The sequence below is a fragment of the Artibeus jamaicensis genome, unplaced genomic scaffold (genome assembly GCF_021234435.1).
Source record: "Artibeus jamaicensis isolate MK-2021 breed Jamaican fruit bat unplaced genomic scaffold, CSHL_Jam_final contig_1028, whole genome shotgun sequence".
Lineage (NCBI taxonomy): Eukaryota > Metazoa > Chordata > Mammalia > Chiroptera > Phyllostomidae > Artibeus > Artibeus jamaicensis.
Window position 1 is genome coordinate 7,434,476 of NW_026521201.1, and position 23,843 is coordinate 7,458,318.

Here is a 23,843-nt window from a genome sequence, read left to right on the forward strand (position 1 = left end):
TGAGAGTGACCATGCCTGGCCCCGAGGCTGGAGACAGGGAGAGCACCCTCAGATCTTACTTTTGGCAGGCCCCGCACTCGATGGTCCCATTGGCCTCCTGGACGGCCCTCTGGTGAACAAACACAGTGTACTTGGTGTGGCAGGGCTGCAGCATGTCCTGCTTCTGGTGCTTGTGGGCTGTGGGGAGACAGACGCAGATGCGAGAGAGAGCGTTGTGGAACCTGAAGGGCCTGAGCAGTCATGCCTGTGGGGATCTCAGGCTCAGCACCTCCAGGGCCACCATGGTCACTGCACAGTAAAATGCCCACAGTCCCTTTACAGATGGCTCCCTTGTTAGAAGGCTCTCAGGACACGTAAAGCAGGGGTGGGATAGGAGAGAAACAAGGCAGGAAAAGGAACAGAATCAAAGGAGGGGAGTGGACCACAGTGGGAAGGGCAGCAGACCAGGCTTAAAGGTACTTTGGGGGTCAGTTGTGTGTGGTTGACACATTAGCCCCATGACCTTGGGAAAACCACTCATTGCCTGTGAGAGCATGTACCCCCACTGTAAGTTGCAGTTGGGTGAGGGAGAGTGCATTTTCTTGAAGATTTCTCTCAGCATCGATGTGCAGGGTCGGAGAGGAAAACAGAGGCTATCAGAGCGCCAAGGTGTGGCTTGGGGGAGACTTCAGCTTCATCGTCCCATCACCCCTTCCGTTCAGTATGGACAGGTGACGTGTTCTTGGGCCCAGCTAAGGTGCCCTGCAAGTGCATGTCCTGGACAAGCCCTGGGCCTGTTCTCCCATCCCTGCTGCTGGTCCCTGAGCAGAGCAGTGAGGGCCAGTGTGTGGCTGTGGGAGCTAGGGGACAGCTGAGAGCAGGGGCTCCTTCCTGCTGACTGCTGCCAACCTTTGGGGCCCCTGAGGGCATGTCTGTGTGGTGCACTTGCATTTAGTCAGAAAGGACTCAGCACCAAGAAGCATCCTGGCAGTCTGCCCTGGAGGGCCCACAATTGCTTCTGAGGTGAGCGAAAAGCAAACAAGGCCAGCTCATGGGTTGAATGACAGTATTTTTGTTTAAAATAGCAGTGCCATTTTGTTAATACACCATTACCAGTTCTTCAAGGCACTGTTCACACCTGTCCTTTTGTTCTTAGTCTCTCTGTGAAAAAGCAGAGCCAGCAGTGTCCCTCCATTTTGTACATATGACCTTTTGCAGGGTCACACAAAGGTCAACAGGGAGCTATAAGTCTCTAACCCCCAGAGACAGGCCACCAGACTTTGATGGCAAGAGGGGAGGCCAGCCTGCAGGGCGAGAAGGCCCAATGGAGAGGAACGACCACAGCTGGGGGTCTGCCCCTGTGGTCAGGTTTCAGCCGTGATCACACTGACCTTCAGGGGTGGCCGCTGGGCAGCTGCACTCTCCGGGCGCCCCAGGGTTGGGAAGTGGAGCTCAGGCTGAAGCCTGTGGGTGGGGCTGGCTCCTGTCCGGTGCCCAGTTACACTGGCCTCAACCCAGTGGCTCGGGCTGGCCTGTCTGCCCTGTCAGCTGAGCTACCTCGTGGGTAAGTCAGTGACAATAAGAGTAACCATACCAATAGCAATAGGCGGGTGGCTTCCCCAGGGCTGCGCAGCTGTGCCCTCTGACTGTGGGCTGAGTGCTCACTCACCCAGGACGGGGGCGCATGGCCGAAGTAGGCCTGCTGGGCAGGCTGGGGAGGAGCAGGGACAGCCACCCTAAAGATGAGCAATTCCGAACAAGCCGAGCGAGGGAGGTCATTCTCAACTTTTTAAGACATAGCTGCTGTCCCTGACCCTGTGTTCCCATGTAGAGGGGAGGAGGGACCTATTTCTAAATGGGTGGTGACACATGGTTCATGGTTCCTGTTGCAAACACCAAGTGACTATGAACTGTCCCCAGAGTGGTCCTGTGAAGACTGTGGGGTGTGATTTCCAAAAGGAGTCTGGAAGCATGGCCTGGACTGGCCACATGAGCTGAGGGTCAGAGGATGCCTCTCTTACAGCCAGAGTGAGGGCAGAGGTGGAAGTTATTTTCTCATCAGGGAGCCAAAACTGTGAAAAAGAAGGGGTTGGGAGTGCCACCAGCCGTGGAGAAGGCACAGGACACTGCGGAGAAGGCCGTGTGAGCCAGAGAGGCTGAGCACAACTGGTGCAGTGGCGTGGCCCTGTGTGGTGCAGGGACCGCCGGCCACCCAGGCAGCGGAAGTGATTGACGCCCCTCTGCAGTTAAAGATCAAGGGGCCTCACTGCCCTGGGAATGTGGCCTAGAGTCACAGTGGCTGACAGTGAGGATAAGTTCTCAGATTTGTGGTCAGACCTTCGGGGGACGCTGTCCTCAGAGAGAAGGTCACCGGAGAGGTGTTACGCCAGGATTGTGCCTGTGACCAGACGAGGCCTCTGCCTGTCACGCCCTCAACTCTGAGCTCAGGATGCGGGGGACACCTAAGCTGGAGGCACCATAGTTCATGTGTTGCAGGCTGGCCTGGTGGCCTCTCGCCTGTGTGTGGTCACAGCCACTGGACCACATCACCCTCTCTTCTCGGAACCGTGAACGTTCTCATGTGAGGAGATGGTTGAAGTCCCGACACAGGGTGAGTCTGGGCTGCAGCCCTGCCCCTAAAGAAGGGGCTTTACCTGGGCAAGGTCCCCTGAGTTGGGGTTCCTGGGAGAAAGACAGCTCAGCCCTCTTGAGTGCACCCCTTTAACAGAGAGCTGAGGATGGGCCTTTGCAGCTCCATGCTGCCTCCCCTCACCCTGGCTCCAGGGCAGGTGCTACTTACAGTGATGGAAAACAGCCTTGGCTGCCCACAGCATGAGGCCCAGCATGGGCATAATGTCACACGAGGTCAGGATGTCACAAGGTGGTGATGTCACATGGGATGAATGATGTCACATGGAGCAGTGGTGTCCCGAGATGGTATGGTGTCACAGAGAGGTGAGGGGAGCCAGGAGTGAGGGGAAGGTGATGAGAGAAGTTCAAGCAGGGTGAGATTTGAGCAATGAACTGTCCAGACCGCCCACCCTGTCTGTCCCCCCTCCTGGCTGAGTGAAATGGCATCAGTGTCACTCATCCAGTTGTGCAGTCCCTCGTACTCACCCTCGGCCCCGCTGGGCGTGCACCAGGAGTCCCAGGTGCTCCACTGCAGCAGAAACCTGCCAGACACAGCGCTGAGCTCGGGGACCTGAGGGGCTGGAGCACCAGAGCTCCTAGCTCATCCAGGCCAGGCCTGCTCTCTAAAACCTTCTCTTTCTTGCCTGAGGGTTCATGGCCGAGCAGAGAGGTGCCCCAGGCAGCAGCAGGAAAGAGGAGGCCCATACACACAGGATGGGTTTTCCCCAGACCTCAACCCCCACCTCTAGGCTCCCTCAGAGGACACACCTGCATGAAGTCCCCAAGCCCTTCCCCATCCCCCTCCTCCACCTCAACCTCCTACTCACAGCAAGAGCTCATTCACCAGCCATCTGGTCACAGTCAGGAGGGCAGAGATGGGCTGGGAGGAGGGGGACAAACCGTTAACCCGAGGCCAGGCCAGGGTGTTCCGTCAGAGACCACAGCCCTGAGACACTCCCTCCTGCTGCACCACTCCCATCCCTGCAGCGAGGGAGCCTGGAAAGCCCTGGTATCTGAGAAACCCCTGTTGGAGGGCAGGCCTCCTGGGGTAGACAGCAGGGCCTAGGGTCCCCAGTGATCTGTGCGACCACACTGCCATGCCAGAGGTCCTGTAGGTAAGCTCTGCAGGGCTGGGGTGGGAGTAGGCAGAAGTGAGAGAGGACTTTTTTTTGGTCAGGGTCAGAAGTGAGGCCCTGGGCCAGATGCCTGAGGCTGGGTGAGACCAGGGACCAGGGAGCCTCATTTTAGGGGAGGTACAGGGCTTTCGGGCTAATGGAGGGGAGGTCTGGGGTGACACTCACGCTGACCAGGGGCCAGGCTGCGCTGTGGTGGTGGTTCGGGGGTTTGCACATGGCTTGATAGTCGTACAAGGTCACTCTGAAAACCAGAAATGGAGCATGGCTGCATGGCGAGGCCAGACCATCCCCTGCCCCTGCCCCTGCCCCTGCCCCTGCCCCTGCCCCTGCCCCTGCCCCTGCCCCTGCCCCGGCCCCTGCCCCTGCCCCAGGGGAGTCTGCAGAGGGTTTTATTCACCCAGATTCCCAACAGTCCCTGAGTTAGGACAGGCGATCAGAACAGAGCATGTGCCCAAAGTTCCATTTCTGCACTTTGCTTTAAAGGGAATGAATAGCAAGTTTGGCTTCCCTTCTAAGGGCCCACATGTCCTTATGCCCCTCCCCACCTCGTGTCAGGTCTCTGGCTTCAGAAAGGTTGTTTTTGGAGAACTCTGGGGCTCTCACTGTGGGTTTTGGAGGTCAGGACCCTGAGACCTGTCTGGATGGTGTAGCCTCAAGTTCTGCCTTTCCTGTGAGTATGCAGGCAGGGAGAAGGCATCCCACTTACTGGCTGAACACCCCCGTGCTGAGCAGCTGGGTCATGAGAGCGCCATCCACCTCCCCCAGAAATCTTCCTATCTGGGGGAGAGAGAGAGAGAGAGAGAGAGAGTGTGAGACAGTGGGGTGAGGAGGCTAAATCTCTCGCCTTGGCCCATGACTCATTTCTGAGCTCCAGACTTCAGCTGCCACTGGGGCTTTCCCTGTAGGAGCCCTTCAACCTAATCAAAGCCGGTCTTCTGATCTGCTCTTCTGCCATATATTCTCATCTCAGTGTTTTGAAAACTCTTAATTGTAATCCATTAGTTGGCTATAAAATCAATCTAGGGGTTGCAACCACGTTTTTTTTTAAGCTACACAATTTCTTTGAACAAATCAGTGTGAATCACTTGCAGCAAGGTTAGACAGGGTTTTGTGGAACTTAATTGCATATTTGCGTGTGTGTGTGTGTGTGTGTGTGTGTGTGTGTGTCTTGGCCACAAAACACTCAAAAGCGGGACTCTGTCTCTTGCACTGCCATGCTTGTCACCCAGCTGGAATCTGAGAGCTCAGCTGCCTTTGATTTCCTCTCCCTCCCGCCCTCCCCCCTTTCCAGTTAATCCGTGTTTCCTGTGGATCTGTCATTCACCACCAGACTCCAGGAATAGTGACTTAGACTAAACCCTTGTCCTCTCTGCAGTTTCTCCCAGGCCCCAGTCACTGCTGCCAGACAGTGTCCTCACACACAGCTGGGATTTGGTTGCTGTCATCTTTGTTTCCTGAAACAGGACACCCTGCCCATCCATCCCTTTCACTACCCAATCCACCAACACTAGGTGAGCACTTGACTGGGTGCTGGGTGTCCTCCAAGCCAACAAGGTCAGCTCACCCTCTGCCTGCTGTGCAGCCCAGAGCCCCACTGCACCCGCTGCCCTGCCACATGTTCACCGCTTGCTGCATGACCATGGGCAGGAGGTTAGGAGGCTTGAGGAAGATGCATGCCCAGCATTGGGCTCTCAGCAAGTACTGGATAAGGTGTGGCCAGTGTGACAAGGAGTCACCAGGATCTTGGCTCTCCTCCCTGCTTCTATTACCCTTCCCCAGTCTGCACTGCAAGGAGCCTTCCTTCATGCCCTGCTCTCAGAAGCCTCTTTTCTTGCCTTTCCAGGCAGAATGAATGTCTCATTTCTCTGCACCACAACACTGAAACACTTCCGGCTGGCCACAGGAACACACGGGAGAGAAATGGGAGCTCAGACTTATCTGAGCGCTGCTCTCAGTGCCTGGAGGCCCTTGTGCTGTGACTGGGAGGCCTGAGGGGCTTCTTCGCAGAGGGCAGTGGACAGCAGCGGGACAGCGTGGAAGAGTCAAGGGCATTCCAGGGACAGAATGACAAATAGGAAGCCCAGGATTATCCAATCGTGCCTGTTCCTCCAGGCGCAGCCCTGAAGCCACCTGAAGCTCCTGTGGGTAGAGGGCTCCCTATCAGCTGGGGCTCCCTTTCTGCTGTTCCAGTCACTGCGCCCACCCGTGTTCCTGCTCACCAGATGGCGGTGTCCCAGCAGGCAGAAACCCGCCTCTGCTCTCTGCAGACCACACAGGGTCTTGCTCACAGTGTTGCATGGTGCTGAAGGATGGTGTGAGCACACAGACAAGGGGGCTTGCGAAATGGCGTGAGTGTTCTGCTCCCCGGGAAAGTGCAGTGAGGTGGAATTGAGGCTCCTTATGAGGCCGTCCCCTTCTCCTCCCTAATTCGAGGCTTATTCACCAAAACCCTTGTTGTTTAGACACGTGATACTGAGAAGTCCCTGAGAGTAAGACAAGCTTCTAGACACTGGAAAAAAATGTATCCTCCTGTGTAAATAGATGACTTGACTTCAAGGATATGTCATGCTGGCAGAGAATACCCATCCTTCCTGTCTTTGGTAGGGAGATCCTGCTTTAATTACAATAGCAATATACTCCACTGAAAGACTACGTTTCCCAACCTCCCCTGTGGTTGGGGCTGGCCAACAGGCCTTCGGAAATCTGTTGAAAGGGAGACAACTCTGCAGACAGGGCACCCTCCCCCTCCTTCTTGTCTGGAAAGTGGACTAGATGGCAGGAGCCCCTGTACCCATGTTGTGATCTGGAGTGTGGGGGCACCTGGCTACTATACTCGGGCTGGGCTGCCTCCACCCATTCCTTATGTGAGGGAATAAGCCTTTAATTTGCTCAAGTCACTATAGTGGGGATTCTATGCCTGGCAGTAGAACACAGTTCCTAGCTTATACAGTTTCATCTGAACTCAGAGTCAATCAGTGCCTCAAATAGGTAAACTGACTGAATTTCCTGAATCTACAAAGCCAAGGTCCAACCATTCAACCTTGGGTACCCTGTCAATTTAGGCCCCCCAAACTGAATGCATAGGGACACCCAGCACAGCACGGTGGGGGGACTATAGCCTCTTTACAGCCTAAGGGACTCTGGGAGCTCTACCAGTTCACCAGCTTTGCTCGCCCCAGGGCAGGGCTCCGTTCTCATTGAGGGCAACCCCCACATATGCAATGGTCCACCAGGTGGCCGAGTATAGGACTCTGGGGCTCCAGATTTTCCAGTCTGTAAGGAGGCCCAGAGACAGGTGAGGCCCTGTGAGGTGTCTACCAGTAGCCTTGAGCAGGAAGCAGATGGGGCACGTGGCAGCCAAGAATGCAGAACTGGTGAGTGCCCGGACATGGGCTAATTGGAATGCCTGAGTGAGTGTGCTGGCCCCAAGAAGTGGGGCCAGAGGGTGAAGTAAGGCCAAGATTCCCTCTGGTGTTGGAATGGATCAAATGTTATATGGCCTCCTTGCCTAGGGACAGTCTTGGTTTCTTCTCTAAAAATGGGAAAACACTCTTAACGGGTGTGAGGATTAAATGAATCACCAGAGTGAAATCAGTGCACATGGCTTCTAGTGGGGGTCAGTCCTTTCTTCCCTTCCTACTGTACTGCCTGGCCTGGCGGAGTCAGGCCGCAGGGGTCGCCCTGGGCTTCTGCACTCCTGCAATGGCTGGGTAGGAGGGTCTCCATGAAGAAGGGCCGGGAAGGACTCTGTCCGGAAAGAATCATGACATCTGGGATAGTGACAGGCTTCTGTCCCCAGGCCCTGGATGGACCTTTGTAGGGACAAGAAGTAGCCTGGAACTTCTAGCACATTAACCCAGTCCAGACAGTGCATCCAGATCAGCAGCAATTGGCACTAGGGCCAAGGCAGTGGCGCTCAGACCCCGTCACACGCTAGAACTGCCAGGGGTTGTGCTGCAGCTTGGAGGGTGGGCCACCCCGAGTTTCTCATTCCTTTGGTCTGGGGTGGGGCCTGGGAACATACATTTCTATCAAGCTCCCAGATGCTGCTGCTGCTGCTGCTGCTGGTCCCCCTCCATGCTTTGAAGTCTTGAGATGAAAGGGGTGAGTCGGGGAAAAAGGATTAGGTTGGGATTGACCCAGACTTGTGGCCCTTGGTTGGCATTTGGATGTGTTTGGGTGGGCAAGTTTGGTTGGTTGAGTAGGAATGTGTGGTGGGATGGTTCTAAAATGGTTCACAATGGCCCAGCCTCTCCTAGTCATGCCTTGTGTTAACTCATCCCTTTGAGGGTGGGCCGGACCTGGTAACTTGCTTCTAGTGAATGGAATATGGTAAAATTGACCAGATGTCACTTCTGAGGTTAGGCTCCCAAGACTAACTTCTATCTTCCTCTCCTCTCTTTGTTCTTGCTCCAGTGAAGCTGGCTTCTGGGTGAGAGCTATCTTCTGGGCGAGAGCTATCTATCTTCTGGATAAGCCCACCTGGCAACCAGAACCTGCCAGCAACCGTGGGGGTGAGTTTGAAAGCTGAGCCTCCTATAGTTGAGCTTTGAAATAGCTTGAGTGAGCAGAGCTGGCTGGTACCTTAATTACAGGCCTATGAGAGACTCTGAGCCATTCAACCAGTTAAGCCACACCCGGATTCGTCACCCCCAGGAACTGGGGGATAGTAAGTCTTGTGGTTTTAAGTTATTACATTTTGGGGTAATTTGTTATGCGGCAATAGATAACTGCTATAGAGCTATCAAATGAATTAATTTTTTAAAAAGTAAAAACAGATGGATGGATGGCCTTGCCTGGACACCTACTGGGCACTACTTTTACCATTGGTGTCTCTGGCCTGGGTATTCAGGGTCCTAGAGCATTGGTTCTAATTCTGTGTGACTCGGACCAGTGCAGCTGTGCGAGTGACCTCTGCCCTGAGCATGAACAGAGTGAGTTAGGGCAGGGGCCCAGGCAGGAGGATGACTGCCCTAGACCCAGACTTGCAGCCTGAAACCCTCTCCAGAGAAGGCCCCTCTCCCTGGGCTTACCCGCTTTGCCCAACAAATTCTTGATTTCCATTAGAACCCACACTCTCCCAGCTTAGCTTCCCTCACAGAGTCTCAGTTTTCCCCTGGCATAAAAGGAGACTGAAATCACCCCCAGAGCTGATCAGAGGAAGGTGTCCCCCACCTTTCCTGGGGCCTCACGGTGGCGGGGAGGAAAAGGGGGAGCATGGGCTGTGACCAAGGCGAGGGTGACCAGGCTCAGTGGGAGCCTGGGGCTCTGGAGGAGTTCCCAGTAGGTCCCAACCCTATTAATGAAGATTGAATTTCATTTCATTTGTACTCTGCTTCATTTTTCAAGGGATTTGTAAAACTACATACGACATTACGAAACAATACAATAGCTGAGAAAATGGGTAAATAAGCTAAGTAAACACATGCTTTATAAAATATAAACCTCTGAAGAGCTGTTTGCTATCATATATTAGCCAAAGCTGTACCCTGTGGTGTCATGGCTTGTGACGATGTGAGCGAGTGTTCAGCAGGGCCACAGTGAGTTAAGCAAAGGGCCCCTCAGGAGCGCCTGTCACCAGCCCTGCTCTCTCCAGGTTGTCCTGCTGCCTCTCAAGCAGGTGTCTGGGGGCCAACCTGGCCCTTGAGCTAAGAATGTGTTTCTGTTTTCAAATGGTTGGAAAAAACTCAAAATATTAATAATATTTCATGACATAAAAATTATGTGAAATTCAAATGTAAGGATCTGTAATTGAGTTTTATCGGAACAAAGCCATGCTCACAGTACCATGCTGCAGGTGGCTGCATCTACACTGCCCCTGTGGAGCTAGGCAGTGGCTGTCAGGGCGAAAGCATGCCCAGAAAGCATGTGCACAGCTTTCTGTGCTCTGCTACGGGGCCCATGCTGATGGCTGCTCCAGAGCGGGCCTCTCCGGTGCAGCTCCCTGCCCCCTGTGCCCTGTGCTCTCCTCCCCAGGGTCCAGCCTTCCACACTCTCTCTGAAACTCTGGTCCTTGAAAGCTAACACCACGGGGACCTGGAGACACTGCCCATCTCAGTTCCCAGGGCAGCAGGGTCAGCACATAAATGATTGAGAGCATCAGATAAGCCCAAAGCCTCTTTCCAACCACTGGTTTCAACTTCCGTCATCGTTATTTTCTCCCAGGGTGGCTGAGAAGCACTAACTGAACGGCTGCTCAGTCCAGGGAAGAGTGATGTGGCCAAGAGGGGGCATGAAAGGGACAAGGGGCCACAGCAGAGGGACCCAGGAAACAGTAGTGCATGATCAGCAGTCCGAGTCCTGCACCAGATGTCTCAAGGGTCAGCTGGCCCCTGACTCCCACTACAGAGGAAAATGGGCAAAACCATCTTCCTCTTCATGCCTGCTGCTGAGACGGGCCCCACAGAAGTAGGTCATTCAAAATCTCTCTCCAAGTACTCAGACTCCATGAGCCACTGGGGCCCCTTCTTCCACTGCCCTCTTTCTCGCATCTCCTTCCTATTCCTTGGCTCTGCTGATGCCAGGGCAGGGGACTGCCATGGCCCTGGCCTATTCCCAGCTCTGCTGTTACCCAGGACATTGAGAGTGACCTTAGACATCATATTGTGAAGCCCCTTACTTTAGAGAGGAGGAAATTGAGTCACAGTTAATGGAAGCTGCTTACCCCAATCACATATTTATCTAATCAGGGGGAAAGCTTGTTCTGGACCAAATACCATTTCCCTTCCATTGAGGGTCAGTGTGAAGGCCACTTTGATGCTTCTGGCTTGTTTCAAGGAAACACTTCCCAAGGAGATACTCAGGTTTGATTCCTGGCTAAATAAACAATTAATTTTGGGGCCCAATGTAGGACTTGGCAAAGCAAAATTATGATTACACCTTCTCTTTTGCCTTGCTGAGCATGCGTGGGGCCAGGGAGATATCCACAGTCCTGGGGAAAATTAGACACATGAGCCAGGCTGCAACACAAGGGTCACCTCCATGCCTTTGTTTCCTTGCTAGCACACCGAGGGGCATATTTGCTGGGTTAGAAGTTTCCACAGAAGAGGTCCAGGCAGGGAGACAGCACAAAAGGGCAGGCTTAGCCCTCCTGACCTTGCGAAGAAGGTAGGAGGGAAGGGAGCTATGATCTGAAAGTGTTCCCCCAAGTTCATGTGTTGAAACCCAACCACCAAGGTGATAGTCAAAGGTGGAGCCTTTGGGAGGCGATTAGGTGAAGTGGGCAGAGCCTTCAGAAATGGGTTGAATGCCCTGTAAAGGAGACCCCATAGAGCCCTCTTGTCCCTCCTACCATGTGAGGACACAAGAAGTTTATGACCCAGACAGGTGAGAGCCTCACTCCATCAGGCTGGCACCCTGATCTCGGGTTTCTGGCTTCCACGAGGCTGAGCAATAAATTTCTGTTGTTTTATAAGCCACCCAGTCAGTAATTGTTTGTTATGGCAGCCCCAGCCCAAATGGACAACTGGGGTGGGGACATGACAGCGGGATAGCAGGAAGGAGCTAAGGAGCCTGGAGCAGCGAGGTACGCAGAGCTCTGGGAGAAGGTGTCCTGAGGCTCTGCCCAGCAACACATCCCCAGCACAGAAAACAATGGGGGGCCCGAGATGCAGCTTTGCTGAGCTTCTCCTTGGTATATGGACCATTTCCCCACTACCCATGGGACAAAGCCTGATTAGGTACAGACAAAATTAAAAAGTATTATTAAGGACTTCCGGTCAAGATGGAGGCATAGGTAGACACACTGTGCCTCCTCCTACAACCAAAATAAGGACAACAAAAATTTAGAAACAAAAAAACCAACCAGTACTGACAGAAAATTGAACTGTATAGAAGTCCAACAACCAAGGAGTTAAAATAGACACATTCATCCAGATCAGTGGAGGGGTGGAGTCGCAGCAAAGCGGTGGCTGGAGGACCCGTGCACACAGGCGGCAGCTGGCAGATGCAGCAAGGCAGTGGATTGTGGAGGGGCACAGTGTGCAAGGTGGCTGACAGACTGGGCTGTCCCACATTTGTGCACAGATAAACCAGGCGAAACTGGGGAGTGAGACAGACCACGCAACCTGGGGTCCCAGCACAGGAAATAAAGCCTCAAAACACCAATTGAAAAACATCTGTGGGGGTGGAGGTGCTGGGAGAGACTACGAGCCTCACAGGACAGTTCATTGGAAAGACACACAAGGTCCTAGAACATACACAAATGGGAATTTCCACACAGGAATCAGTACCAGAAGGGTCCAGTTTGCTTGGGGGAAGTGACTGAAATCTGGCAGAGAGCGGAGCAAGCACCATTGTTCCCTCTTGGACTCCTGCCCCACAAAGAGCGTCACAACCCAGCCACTGGGTTGCCCTGCCCTGGTGAACACCTAAGGCTCTGCCCCTCACTACTACATAACAGGCACGTCAAGACAAAAAAATGGCCCAAACAAAAGAACAGATCAAAGCTCCAGAACAAATACAACTAAGTGACAAAGAGATAGCCAACCTATCAAATGCATAGTCCAAAACACTGGTAATCAGGATGCTCACAAAACTGGTTGAATTTGGTTGCAAATTAGATGAAAAAATGAGGGCTGTGCTAAGTGAAATAAAAGAAAATGTATAGGGAACCAATAGTGATGGGAAGGAAACTGGAACTCAAATCAATGGAGTGGACCAGAAGGAAGAAAGAAACAACCAAACAGAAAAGAATGAAAAAACAAGAATTAAAAAAATAAAAGAAGAAGAAGAGAGGCTTAGAACATCTTTAGATGTCCTCCAGGATATCTTTAAATGTTACAACATCTGAATTATAGGGGTACCAGAAGGGGAAGAGGAAGAGCAACAAATGGAAAAGTTATTTGAATGAATAATGAAGGAGAACTTTTCCAATCTGGCAAAGGAAATAGATTTCCAGGAAGTCCAGGAAGCTCAGAGAGTCTCAAAGAAGTTTGACCTAAGGAGGAGCACACCAAGGCACATCATAATTACATTACCCAAGATAAAAATGAAGGAAAGAATCCTAGAAGCAGCAAGAGATAAGGGGACAGTCACCTGCAAAGGAGTTCCCATCAGACTGTCAGCTGATTTCTCAAAAGAAACCTTACAGGCAAGAAGGTGCTGGAAAGAAGTATTCCAAGTCATGAAAGGCAAGGACCTACATCCAACATTGCTCTATCCAGCAAAGCTTTCCTTTAGAATGGAAGGGCAGATAAAGTGCTTCTCAGATAAGGTCAAGTTAAAGGAGTTCATTATCACCAAACCCTTATTATATGAAATGTTAAGGGGACTTATCTAAGGAAAAGATCAGTAAATATGAACAGTAAAATAACAGCAAACTCACAACTATCAACAACCAAACCTAAGAAAACAAAAACAAAAACAAACTAAGCAAACAACTAGAATAGGAACAGAACCACAGAAATGGAGATCACATGGAGGGTTAGCAACAGAAGAGTGGGAGGGAGATAGATGGGGAAAAGATGCAGAGAATAAGTAGCATAGATAGCAGGTAGAAAATAGACAGGGGGAGGGTAAGAATAGTATGGGAAATGTAGAAGCTAAAGAACTTATAAGTATGACAGTTGGACATGAACTAAAGGGGGTAATATGGGTGGAAGAGGGTGTGAAGGGGGAAAACGGGAGAACTGTAATAGCATAATCAATAAAATATATTAAAATAAAAATAAAAAGTATTATTGTCTAGGACCATCTGAGTTGTAAAGTGTCTTAAATTCGTAATCTTGGTATGGTGGATTTGGTTTCAAGAAGAGACCCCATTTTCTTCAGACCTTTCACTCTAATCGGCTCTAAACCAATATTACTTCCCGAGGCCATTAAATCCTTTCTTTGAAGCCAGGGCTGTTGGATGCCTGGACTTCTCCCTAACCCCACTTCCCCAGTGCCTTACCTCCTGGGGCCTCCCTGAGATCAGGATGAACCCATTGTTGTCGATGACGAAGCAGTCCAGGTCCTGGGGAGACACCCAGAAGGGAGGTGAGGTCTGCCCCCTCCCTCCCCAACCCCCGGGTCCCTGCCTGTCCTGGCATCTGGGAAGGCAGCGTCTGTTTCTAAGGAGAAGGTGCCCTTTGTGGAGCCAGCACTGTAGGGAGGAAGTGCACTTAGGATCAGGGGAGCTGGCCCATCAAGAGGATGTGGGTAGGGGCCCACAGCTCCCACTTCCATCCTCTTCACACTGGGGGAGAACTTACACTGTCCTGGCAGCTCTGTGGGCACAGCCCATCCCCAGCACTGCACTGGAAGGAAGAAGAGAAATTGTCAATTGTGTATGTGCGCCCTGGGCATTTGTGTGGTAGATACGTGATGTGTGATTGTGGGAGTGCTGTGTGTGGTACATTTGTCTGTGTGTTGATGTGTGGGGACTGGTGATGTGTGTTTATGGCATGCTAGTGATACCTGCACATGTGTGTCTATGGTATCTACGTTCAGTGTGCATCCATGTATGGTATATGTGGTGTATATTTGGTATGTGTGGTGTGTGATATGTGTATATTGCATGTTGGTAGCTATGTGGGTGTGTGCATGCATGTATTTGATGTGGTATGTGCCACACGTGCATGGCAGTGTCTGGTAGGGGGGGAAGGGGAAGCAGTGTCCTTGCTGGCTGGGTCAGCCTTCTTGGAGGGAGCCCTGGCCCCAGTAGCTGTGGCTGAGGGGAGACTGTGGGTCAGCTGCACTGCTGGAAAGATGCATGGGGTGGCTTCTTACTGTTTTTTGTCATCCTGCATCATGTGGTGGCTGACCCGAGGCTACTGGGCTGCTGCTCCTTCCCCCTGCCATCCCTTCTACCTTCACTCTCTGGTTTCTGGAACTTGCTCGAAGTGAGGGCACAGCAACAAATGATAAGTGAATGGGGGCCAGGGAACAGAGGAGGCTCAGTCCATGGGGGCAGATTTGGGGCTGGAGGAGCTTGTGGAGGACAATGAGAAGCCTTAGAAAGTATAGGAGGAACCAAGTCTGAGGTCTCTGGGGGGCCAAGGCAGGAGAGCAAGAGGTGGAATGGAAAGGGAAGTGGTAAGGCTGAGTTCTTATTGGGGTGACTGCAGACATGGCTCGGATCATGGCTGGAAGGCCCAAGGAGGGCAGTCTCCTTACTCTGCTGTGTGGGGGACCTGGGGCAGCAAAGATGCAGTGAAAGGCAGGCCAGGCCCAGAGAGGACACGGTATCCTGCCCTTTGCCTCAGGTCTAAGTTGAGAGAGAGCACTGTCTGGAGAGGCTTGGACCAGAGACTGAGGCCATAGGCAGGGGCACTGAGAGCTGAGAAAGGCAGAGGAGAGGATCCAGGAGCTGATGGGGGCCCAGGAGGTGGGTTGGAAGGCATTGGGGCAGCTCGGGGAGTGGGTCTGAAAGTGCCAGCCCCTCTTCACCATGGATATGTTGGAGAGCTCTCTGGCCCCCACCTCACCCCACCACCATCACACCCACCTGCTGTGTGGCTGCCCAGAACAGGTGATGTAGGAAGTCCAGCCTTATTTGGATGCCCACCACTGTTTTGGGGGAGGTGGGTGGTAGGAGGGAGGAGACAGTGAGAGAAAAAAGTAGATTCCAGTTAAAGAGAGGGGTGCATCAGCAAGAACTGAGGGGAGAGACAGTACCAGGGCAGAGAAGGGATGGGGAGAGCTATGTCAGATGGCAGCCCGTGGACCAAGATTCTGGGGAGTGAGGTCAGGGAGAAAGGAAGACAGACTGGTGGCTTCTGCCTCTCCATGGCACATGGTACCAGAAATGGGCCAAGAGGAAGATGAGGCATGGGTCCTAGAAAACACTGAGGATGGCAGTCATCCTTGGGTCTTAGGGACCTCAAGGCAGGTGCGCTGGGCAGACAATTCCCCCTTTCCCACAGATGGAAAAGTATAGAGGCAGAGGGACCAAGCCATTTGTTCAAGGTCATGTGACCAAAAGTGGCTGGCAATTCATGGCCACTGTGGGTTGGGTGTGTGGGACCTCCTAGATCTCCATGCTGAGGTAACAACCCCTCTCGTACCTGGCTTATCCCAGGTTTGCAGGTAGGTCCCAGGAAACTAGAGACTTTCCAGCTTGCAAAAACTACTCTCTCCGTGATGCCACTTACAAGGGCCACTGGTGCTTCTTTGGTTCCCAAATAGATGTAGAGAAATTTGGGGCCAAAGGATAGGGGTGGGGGAAACAGCTTACATTGAAAAGAAAGAGAAAAAATCTAGGCTGACTTCCTACTGCCTGATATAATAATACCGAAAAAGTGTTGAGTGCCAGGGACATTTATGTCCATGAGCTTGTTTCATCCACACAGCAGACCAGTTCTATTATTATTCAGACTTCACAGCTGAGGACACGGAGGCTTACAGAGATTACATGGCTTGCCCACGTCACTTAGCCCCTAAATACTGAACCAAGTCTCATGGGTCTTTCTCTAAGGCTCTTAACCTCTGTATCCCCTAGGCCTGACACAGCCCCAGTAGTCCTAAGGGGCTGAGAGGCAAGCACTTGCCCACTCTGGGCTTTAGTTCCCTCATCTGAAAAATGGGAATGCACCTGGGTTCCCAGCCATTATACTGTTTTCCACGAGACATTCTACAGTCACCCCGATAGCATTCATTGGAGAGCTTTCCATCACAATTGTTCTAATTTCCTAAGGCTGAGATGGCTCTTCTACAATGGACTGGAATGCCCTGACTTGTGTGGCTCAGTTAGTTGGGTGTCACTCCCCCAAAGAGAACCCCTGGTCAGGGCACATGCTGAGCTTGCAGGTTTGGTCCCCAGCTGGGCTCATACGAGGGGAAACCGATTGATGTTTCTCCCTCACAAAGATGTTTCTCTCTCTCTCTTTCTCTCTTCCTTCCACTCTCTAAAATACATACAAACACACATACGTACATACAATTCAAAAATCTGTAAAAAAGCTAAAATGGACTGGACTTCCGGTATGGCACAGAGATACAGAATTGTATCCTTTTGTTTTTTTCAATATGAAATGATCCAGAGAAATTTGATGAGAGAGAGAGAGAGACCAGGGGAAGGTCAAGGGGCTGGAGTTCCAGCCCCAGGCTGGACCAGGGCCTTGATTCCCCAACTTCAGCAGGCATCAGAGTCACCTGGAAGGTTTGGTAAAACTCTGTCCCCAGAGTTTCTCATTCAGTAGGTCTGGGGTGGGGCCTGAAAATTTGCATTTCTAAAATGCTCCCAGGTGATGCTGTGGCTGCTGTCCAGGAGCCATATTTTGGGAACCACTGTTGTAGAACATTACTGTCCAATTGAAGTTTCTGAGTTGACGAAGCTGTTCTAGATCTGAATATCCCATACAGTAGCCACTAGTCACATGTGGCCACTGAGTCCTTGAAATGTGCCTACATGAGGACCCGAATTATAAATTTTTAATTTAATTTTAATTAAATGTAAATAGCTACCTATGGGTGGTGGCTGCCATGTTGGACAATTCAATTCTATAGCTCTGTGTTTACTGATCAAGAAACCGAGGCCCCTCCCTTTCCTTGGTGTCTCCTGGCAATTCTGTGGCTGGAACTCAGGCTAGCCTTCTCAAATGGTCCTGTGATATGGGAACATCTGAGTTCTATGGGGCCTTCATTGTTGCTTCAAGATCCAAGTGGCTGAAAGGAGTCATAGGGAAGGGGACAAGTGGACCCACTTCTTGGTTCATGACAAATACAGACACAGCGGGTGTGATCAGCAACCATGGTTGCCACACCTCTTGTCCCTCTCACATCTCTCTCCTCCTGAGGCTGCTGGTGGCCCTCAGTCCCTCCCCCTTATTCTTCCTTTAAGAGCACTCTCGATATTCTTGATACTCATTTTACACCGGTTTCTTTCACTTGTAGAGAAAGACTGAGTGAGAAGCCTTCTAAAAATTGTCAGAGGGGAGTCACCTTAATGCTTAGAATGACTAGCTCTTTGGGATTTAGGAATGTTTATTTACCCCCATCCTTGGCTCCTGTGGGCCAAGCTCTCTCAGACTATTTCTAGAGTGAGATTCTGCCTCTCTACCTATTGGTCAGTGCCAAGTCTTATAGGAGCATGACATTTCTGAGCTGGAAGAAATTCCATGATTCTAACAGAGGGAATTGAGAGGGTGGGGTTAATTCTTCCCTAACGGAACAGGCTTTGGGGGCTCTCAGGTAGAAATGGTAGGAGTAGGGCACAGAGAAGGTTCTCCTCTTCTGGGTTTTGTCTCACAGCTGGGCTATAAGCTCTTCCAAGGCAAGTTCTGGGTCCTTTGCATCCAGGTATCCTTCGCAGAATTTAGGCCATTCCAGCTGCCTACCAACAACTCCACTTGAGTAAACAGTAGGCATTTTAAACTCCACATGTTCAAAATCTAACTCTGGCATTTCCTCCCATAACCTGATGCTCCTTGAGATTTCCCCATTTGAGGTAGATTCTCTACCTAATATCGTGTTCCCCCATCCCATCCAAGTTTTGCAGATCTTATTAAAAAACTTAATAAGTCTGTCCACTTCTCTCCGCCATCCCTGCTACCAGTCTGGGCTGAACCATCCTCTCTCTTACTCGGGTTAATGCTATAGACCAAGTTTATGTGTGCCCCAAGTGGTTTCCCTGCCCTTCATGGCTGTTCTTCACACAGCCATGAGCTTGATGTTCCTGAAGATCACATCACATCACTCCCTTGCCTGAAAGCTTCCTAAAACGCCTTCCCACTGCTCTTTGAACAAAACTGAAGCACCTTTGTGATGTTCCTGCAAAGCTCCAAGGAGCTGGCCCCGTGATGTCTCTGATTTCAGTGGGAGTCACTTTCTCCCTCAAACATGCTAAACTTGTTCCCACTCCAGGGCATTTGCGTCAACTGTTCTCTCTTCCTGGAACACTTTTCCCCTAGAACTTTACACAGCTGGCTCCTTCTTGTCATCAGATCTCAGCCCAAACATCATGTCTTGGAGACGCCTCCCCAGATAGAGTGGTCCTCCCCTGTGTTATTTATTCTCTACCTCATCACTCCTTTTCTTTTCTAAGCAATGTGGTTTGTTTATTTTATTTCCATTTACTATCTGCCTGCATACCCTGGCCAGCAGCAGGCAAGTGGCTGAGTTCTGATCCCTAGCACATAGAATAGTGCACAGAATGGTGGGATGAAATAAATACTTGTGAATTCCATTGTGTCAGCTGCTTGATTGGGAAGCAAATTCTACAAGATCTCTTTGTCCCTTGCCTCTGGGGTTTGAGACCTTGCTGGACTCCTTTTTGCTATACAGAGCTGGACTCAAATCCTAGAGATTTAGCTGTGCTCTGATTCCCTTGAAGACCTAGGAGGAAATCCACTAACAAATGGAGAATTTAGGTGAGACACGAAGAACTTCCTCATGGTAGGCACTGCCAGATGCTGGTTGGTATAGAATGGGAAGGTTGGCGAGGAGCATGGGAACATCCTCAACAACAAATCCACTGTGTTCTGCCAGGTCCAAAGGCATGTACCCTTTCAATCATTTCAAATCTTTCTGTTCAGCTTCTGCCTTACAACCCAAATAGTGCTTTTCCTCTCCAGACACTGAGAAAGCCCAGCCTTCTTTACTGGGGGACCCACCAGGGCAGCTTGGGTTCCTGTTCTGGTCACTTGCTACTTGGGTTGTTAGCTATTGTCAGAGCCTTGGTGGATCTTTACCTGGGGCAGTGCCAGGCTGGCCGCCCTCCTCCCAGTACCTCCTAATAGACCTACTGTGCAGGAGCTGATATCTCATGGCACTGTTCATAGGCAGGCTCAGTACTAACTCATGGTGAAGACGAAAATCCAAGCAAAAGGGCCCTGGGAATGTGAGGCACTTGGCCTTGGAGGGCAGCTTCCCCCACCCCTCATGGGTTAATAAGAGACCCCCCCCACCCCCCCACATACCTCTGCATGTGGATCTTTGTTTTAGACCATGACCTCAATCCCAGAGAGACCTGCCACAACCTGATAGAGGAGAAATTAGACCCCCTATTCCTGGCCCTAGCCCAGCCTTTTCCCTCTCCCACCCCTCTCTCGCCTGCTTCTCCACAATGATCTCAGGCTTTCTTCCAAAGCAGCTTTTCTTTAAGATCTCTTTGGCTGGCAGACAACCTAACAAAGAGCCTCAATAAGGCCACAGGCGGCAGACAGCTTATCAAGATGAACCTCTTCGCTCTGCCTGCGTCCTGGCTGTCACCTCAGTGCCGCTTTGTTGTCACAGAAGCCAAAACAAAATAGCTGTGCACATGCACTCACGCTCAACTGCACATACACAGAGAAACAGTGACTATCAGGGTTGTATTCCTGAGGAGTCAGAAATTCCATATTTTACCTCCTAGGTCTCATATGTACTTTGCCCTTCCCCCTCCTCTGCCTGAATAACCCAATCTGCAGACTGCAGCCTCAGGAGGGGCCACCTTTCCTAACACAAGGGGGAAGTATGCAGGTGCACAGTGAATATTCGGGTCACAGAGTGTCCCTGCTGGAAGGGAGACCAGAGGTCTCGCCACACCACTCACCAGTTCTACAGGAGAAAACCCAGGCCCAGGGCTGTGGGTTAATTAACCAGTTATAGCTAGTTGAGCAATTTTTTCTGTTTTTCTTTTTTTGTGTGTTTCAGAAGTAATCTTTAATCTTTATTATATTTTTCCATTACCATTTAGTCCCCCTATTTCCCCCACCCCCAGAGCAATTTTCAACTTGTGTGTCACAAGAATTTTTAAAACATGCAATACCCAACCATTTAGTCAGGGGCACTGACCTCTTTTTCCTTAGATTATCAAATAAAAATATGACAAGAGCCAATAAAATAGGTGCCTGTTGTGAATGAATCAAAATTATACCTGTTATTTTTTGTCAGATCAGTAAAATATATATATATTTTTGGCGTGCCACAGATTTTTAGTAATTAGTTTATGCATGCCATGAGATGAAGTTTGAAAATCACCAAGTGAGTTAGTGAGCAGCAGAGTCCGACTCTGCAACCATCAGTCCTGGCTTGGGTCTCCCCTCTCCTCCCTTCTTCTCCCACACTTAGCACCGACAGCAGTGAGGCCAAAGTCCTCCTCTGGAACTGCTCACAGTGCAGGAAAGCAGGCAAAGCAACCACAGAAAGCTGCGCACATTTTCTGTGATAACCACAGGGTGGCCTAGAGAAGGGCCACAGATCAGAGGAGAAGGTCAAGTCTGTGGACTAACCAGGGAAACGTCATAGAGGAGGCCATGCTGTGGTTTAGTTTTTCAGGGAAGCAAGTCCTTCAGGGAAGGATGTGCTTTCTGGGGCTGCAAAGTAGGAAGTGTTTAGTGGTCGTTGGGAGCATTTGGCCTGAAGGGCAAGATGCATGTAATATCTATGTAGGCGAGGAGGGTTCTCAGGAGGTAAAAGTTTCTTTTTCCCTTTGGGATAGCAGCCCGGGCCCTCCTCTGCTGTGTAGCCCAGCAGAGCAGACAGAAAGGAGGGGCAGGAGTGTCCTGTGAGTGGTATCCTGAGTCAGGGGGCTTTCTCAACCCCTACCCCCAGTCCTGATGGTGAATCTCCCAGGAAAGAATGTGAAATGCAAGAGGGACACTAGGACACCCCTGACATCGCCAGCATTGCCAACATGCCACATAGTCTGCCATCTGCTTGTCAGGCCAGCTTTAATAACTGCAAGGAAGGGTCACTTAGGGGTCAGTGCCCAGGCCATTGGTTTAGTTTTCCTTGCCTTTGGATCAGACACTGGCTGTCTCTTGGAATATCAGTTTCTCCAACATCTTCGTCCTGACTGGTTAGGAAAGAGGCCTCTGAGTTCCTGAATACATGTGTTCCTTGCCTCAGGACCCTACGAACAGCATGCCCACAAATGCCAGCAGGTCCTGACATTTTGCTCCACTGAATAGCCTGGGACTGTGGGCACTGAGGCTCGATGACCTCTGCATGACTTTGTGACCCTGGCTCTGATGCTCTGAACTGCTTTTGAGGACAGCAGGCAGATAGCCCCCCTCTGAGCCCCTCGGAATAACCTGCCTGAAATGAATGCCCCTTTGACTGAGAGAAGGGTTCAGTTTTTCCTTTTCCACAGGCAGGATGGGAAATGCCATCCCACATGTTTGAACAGGTGACAGACCCAGCTTCCCAGAGGGCCTCTGCCAGCTGTGTCCTGACCCTCTTTCCCCAAAGAAAAAGGGAGAGAGGGGAGAGGCTGAGCTGGAGCAGGGTCGGGGGCAGGGAGAGCCTGAAGCAGCACGGGGAGGGGAAGGAATGTGGAGATGCATAGTAAAACAGCGTTTCTCCTCCCTGGAGTTGGGAGCTATTAATCCATAGGGCCTTTTTCCACTGAAATGTGAGCATTTCAAGGGTGAGCGCTGCCCTCCCCGGTCGGGCCATGAGCGCCTCCGGTGGGTGCGCGCACCGTGCGCGCGCGCTCCGGCTGTCTGTGCTACTGTCGCTGTCATCACAGATGTACCCCCAGCTGTCACTCCATTGCTCCGTCTCTTTGCTCGCGCGTGCTCTCTCTTCCTCTCCCCTTTCTTCCCCTCTCCTCTCTGTCCCTCCCTCTTTCCCTCTCAGTTTGTTACTGACCCTGCCCCCTTGGCAGCAGCAGCGGCAGGCATTCCTTCTCCCCCGTGTGGTGTGCTGCGTGCCAGGTCCCTGCTCCTGCTGGATTGGGGGCTCAGTGCCCACTGCGCTCTGCTTGGCGGTGCTGCCTGGGTTTCTCCAGGAATCTCAGGAACGGAATATTGGATAGTTCACAGCTACTTGATTTCAGGAGCTCGAGGTCAGGGTGATAGAAGGTAAGTGCTGTGTGTTGGTGGGAATAAAGGACTCGTGGGGGTAGAGGGTGCCTGGGGCATGGGGACTTGGGTCGCGTCTATGCTGGATCTCTTTGCCCTGCACAGACAGGTAGCTGCTGCTGCCCCTTGCCTGGGGGCAATGCTGGGGCTGGGGGAGGACTCAGGGTTGGGTGGCCCACAGGTATGGGGCACAGGGAACTCTGACCTCACAGTGTTAGGGACATGAGCTGGGATTCTGCTGGAGAGAGGGGTGCTAGAGAAGGACAGGTGGGAGGAGGGCAGTGCCAGTGCCAGATGACAGGCCTGTGTGGCATAGAAGCCAGTCCCTGCAGCACAGGGACAGCCAGCCAAGAACCCTGTTCCATCTGCCCACCCTGCTCAGCAGACAGCCTGAGGAACGTGGTTCTGTGGGAAGAAAGGTGCTGTAGAGAGGGCTGGTGCAGAGCATAGTGGCACAGGGTGGGGTGGCGGGTTGGAGGGCTGTGATGACTGAGGCCTGGGAACAGACCTCATGGTCCCAGCCTCTTTACAGGGTGCCCCCAGTGTGGGGCCATGGCCTCTGGGTGGCTGTCCTTGGAAGGCTGCAGAGGAGCCCTTGCCTGGCTGGACATGTGTCCACACAGCTGTGGGGGAAGCCACTGGGGGGGGGCATGGCTGGGAATGGATGAGGGAGAAGAGCCTTGCGGTTCTTCCTTGGTGGGCTCCAGGCCTTGCTCCTAGCCCACCTGGGGTTTAGTGGGGGTGTGGACTTAGCTTACGGGGAGCAGGTGGTCTGCAAACAGGCCATGCCTACCTGGCTTCCGGACCTAGTGGGGCATGGACACTTGAGTGGGAGCAGGACTGCCTCTCTCAGCAGCCCAAGGTCCATATTGACAAAACAGAGGGAGGGTCTGACTGGGAGTCCCCACTTCCCACTCAGTTCCAGTGGCTGCTTTGTCTCCTCCCTGAGCCATGTGGTCCGTGTTTCTGGGGGTGATGATGGTGAGATTGGCTCCTGGCTGTCAAGGCATGTTGGCTGTGACTCAGATCGACACTCTGCAGCTTAGATAACTACATCAGCTGGGGGAGGGGAGGGAAGCTGAGCACATGGAGATGGGCGGGGGAAGTCCATCCTGGAGGGAAACCCACAGCAGCTTCCTGCTCTTCCCACCCCATCTCATATTGGCACAGTCCCTGGCGCTGCCAGAGAGGGAGACCAGGAAAGCCAGGCGGGGGTGGCAGGAGAAGGGAAGAGGTTTTTTTAGGCAACGTATCTAGTTTCTTTGGGGTCTGTCTGGAAGCTGGGTCTGGGGCCAAGATAAACAAACCCTGTTCCATTTTCCAGGCACCTAAGCCAGGACTTGGGGGCCTGCTTTGGGCTAAGTGGGCAGCATGCTGAGGGGCAGGGAGT

The 23,843-nt window shown here is 51.9% G+C and overlaps 2 protein-coding genes and 1 long non-coding RNA gene across 12 annotated transcripts in view; 2 read left to right on the forward strand and 1 right to left on the reverse strand.

Annotated features, from left to right (window-relative positions):
* CACNA2D4 (calcium voltage-gated channel auxiliary subunit alpha2delta 4) overlaps window positions 1-23,843 on the reverse strand; it is a 125,207-nt gene that overhangs the window by 5,729 nt on the left and 95,635 nt on the right. For 2 of the 8 annotated variants that reach the window (XM_053662718.1, XM_053662726.1), the window contains exons 28-34: window positions 15,175-15,236; window positions 13,940-13,984; window positions 13,639-13,701; window positions 4,453-4,523; window positions 3,912-3,987; window positions 3,438-3,490; window positions 3,097-3,152 (exon numbers count right to left, since the gene is read on the reverse strand). In XM_053662718.1, coding sequence (XP_053518693.1) covers window positions 3,097-3,152; window positions 3,438-3,490; window positions 3,912-3,987; window positions 4,453-4,523; window positions 13,639-13,701; window positions 13,940-13,984; window positions 15,175-15,236 — 426 coding nt within the window. Of the gene's footprint in view, window positions 1-59; window positions 178-2,779; window positions 2,801-3,096; window positions 3,190-3,437; window positions 3,491-3,911; window positions 3,988-4,452; window positions 4,524-13,638; window positions 13,702-13,939; window positions 13,985-15,174; window positions 15,237-23,843 lie in introns of those variants that run through there. The other 6 variants (XM_053662715.1, XM_053662716.1, XM_053662719.1 and 3 more) reach the window with 6 other exon arrangements.
* Window positions 3,523-7,796, forward strand: LOC119051683 (uncharacterized). The gene is made up of 3 exons (XR_005082971.2): window positions 3,523-3,725; window positions 5,122-5,257; window positions 5,590-7,796. It is a non-coding gene; the product is annotated as an uncharacterized LOC119051683 (long non-coding RNA).
* LRTM2 (leucine rich repeats and transmembrane domains 2) overlaps window positions 7,811-23,843 on the forward strand; it is a 30,741-nt gene continuing 14,708 nt past the window's right edge. For 2 of the 3 annotated variants that reach the window (XM_037148564.2, XM_053662743.1), the window contains exon 1: window positions 22,116-22,453. The gene's annotated coding sequence lies outside the window, so the exon portion shown is untranslated. Of the gene's footprint in view, window positions 8,261-22,115; window positions 22,454-23,843 lie in introns of those variants that run through there. The other variant, XM_053662739.1, reaches the window with a different exon arrangement.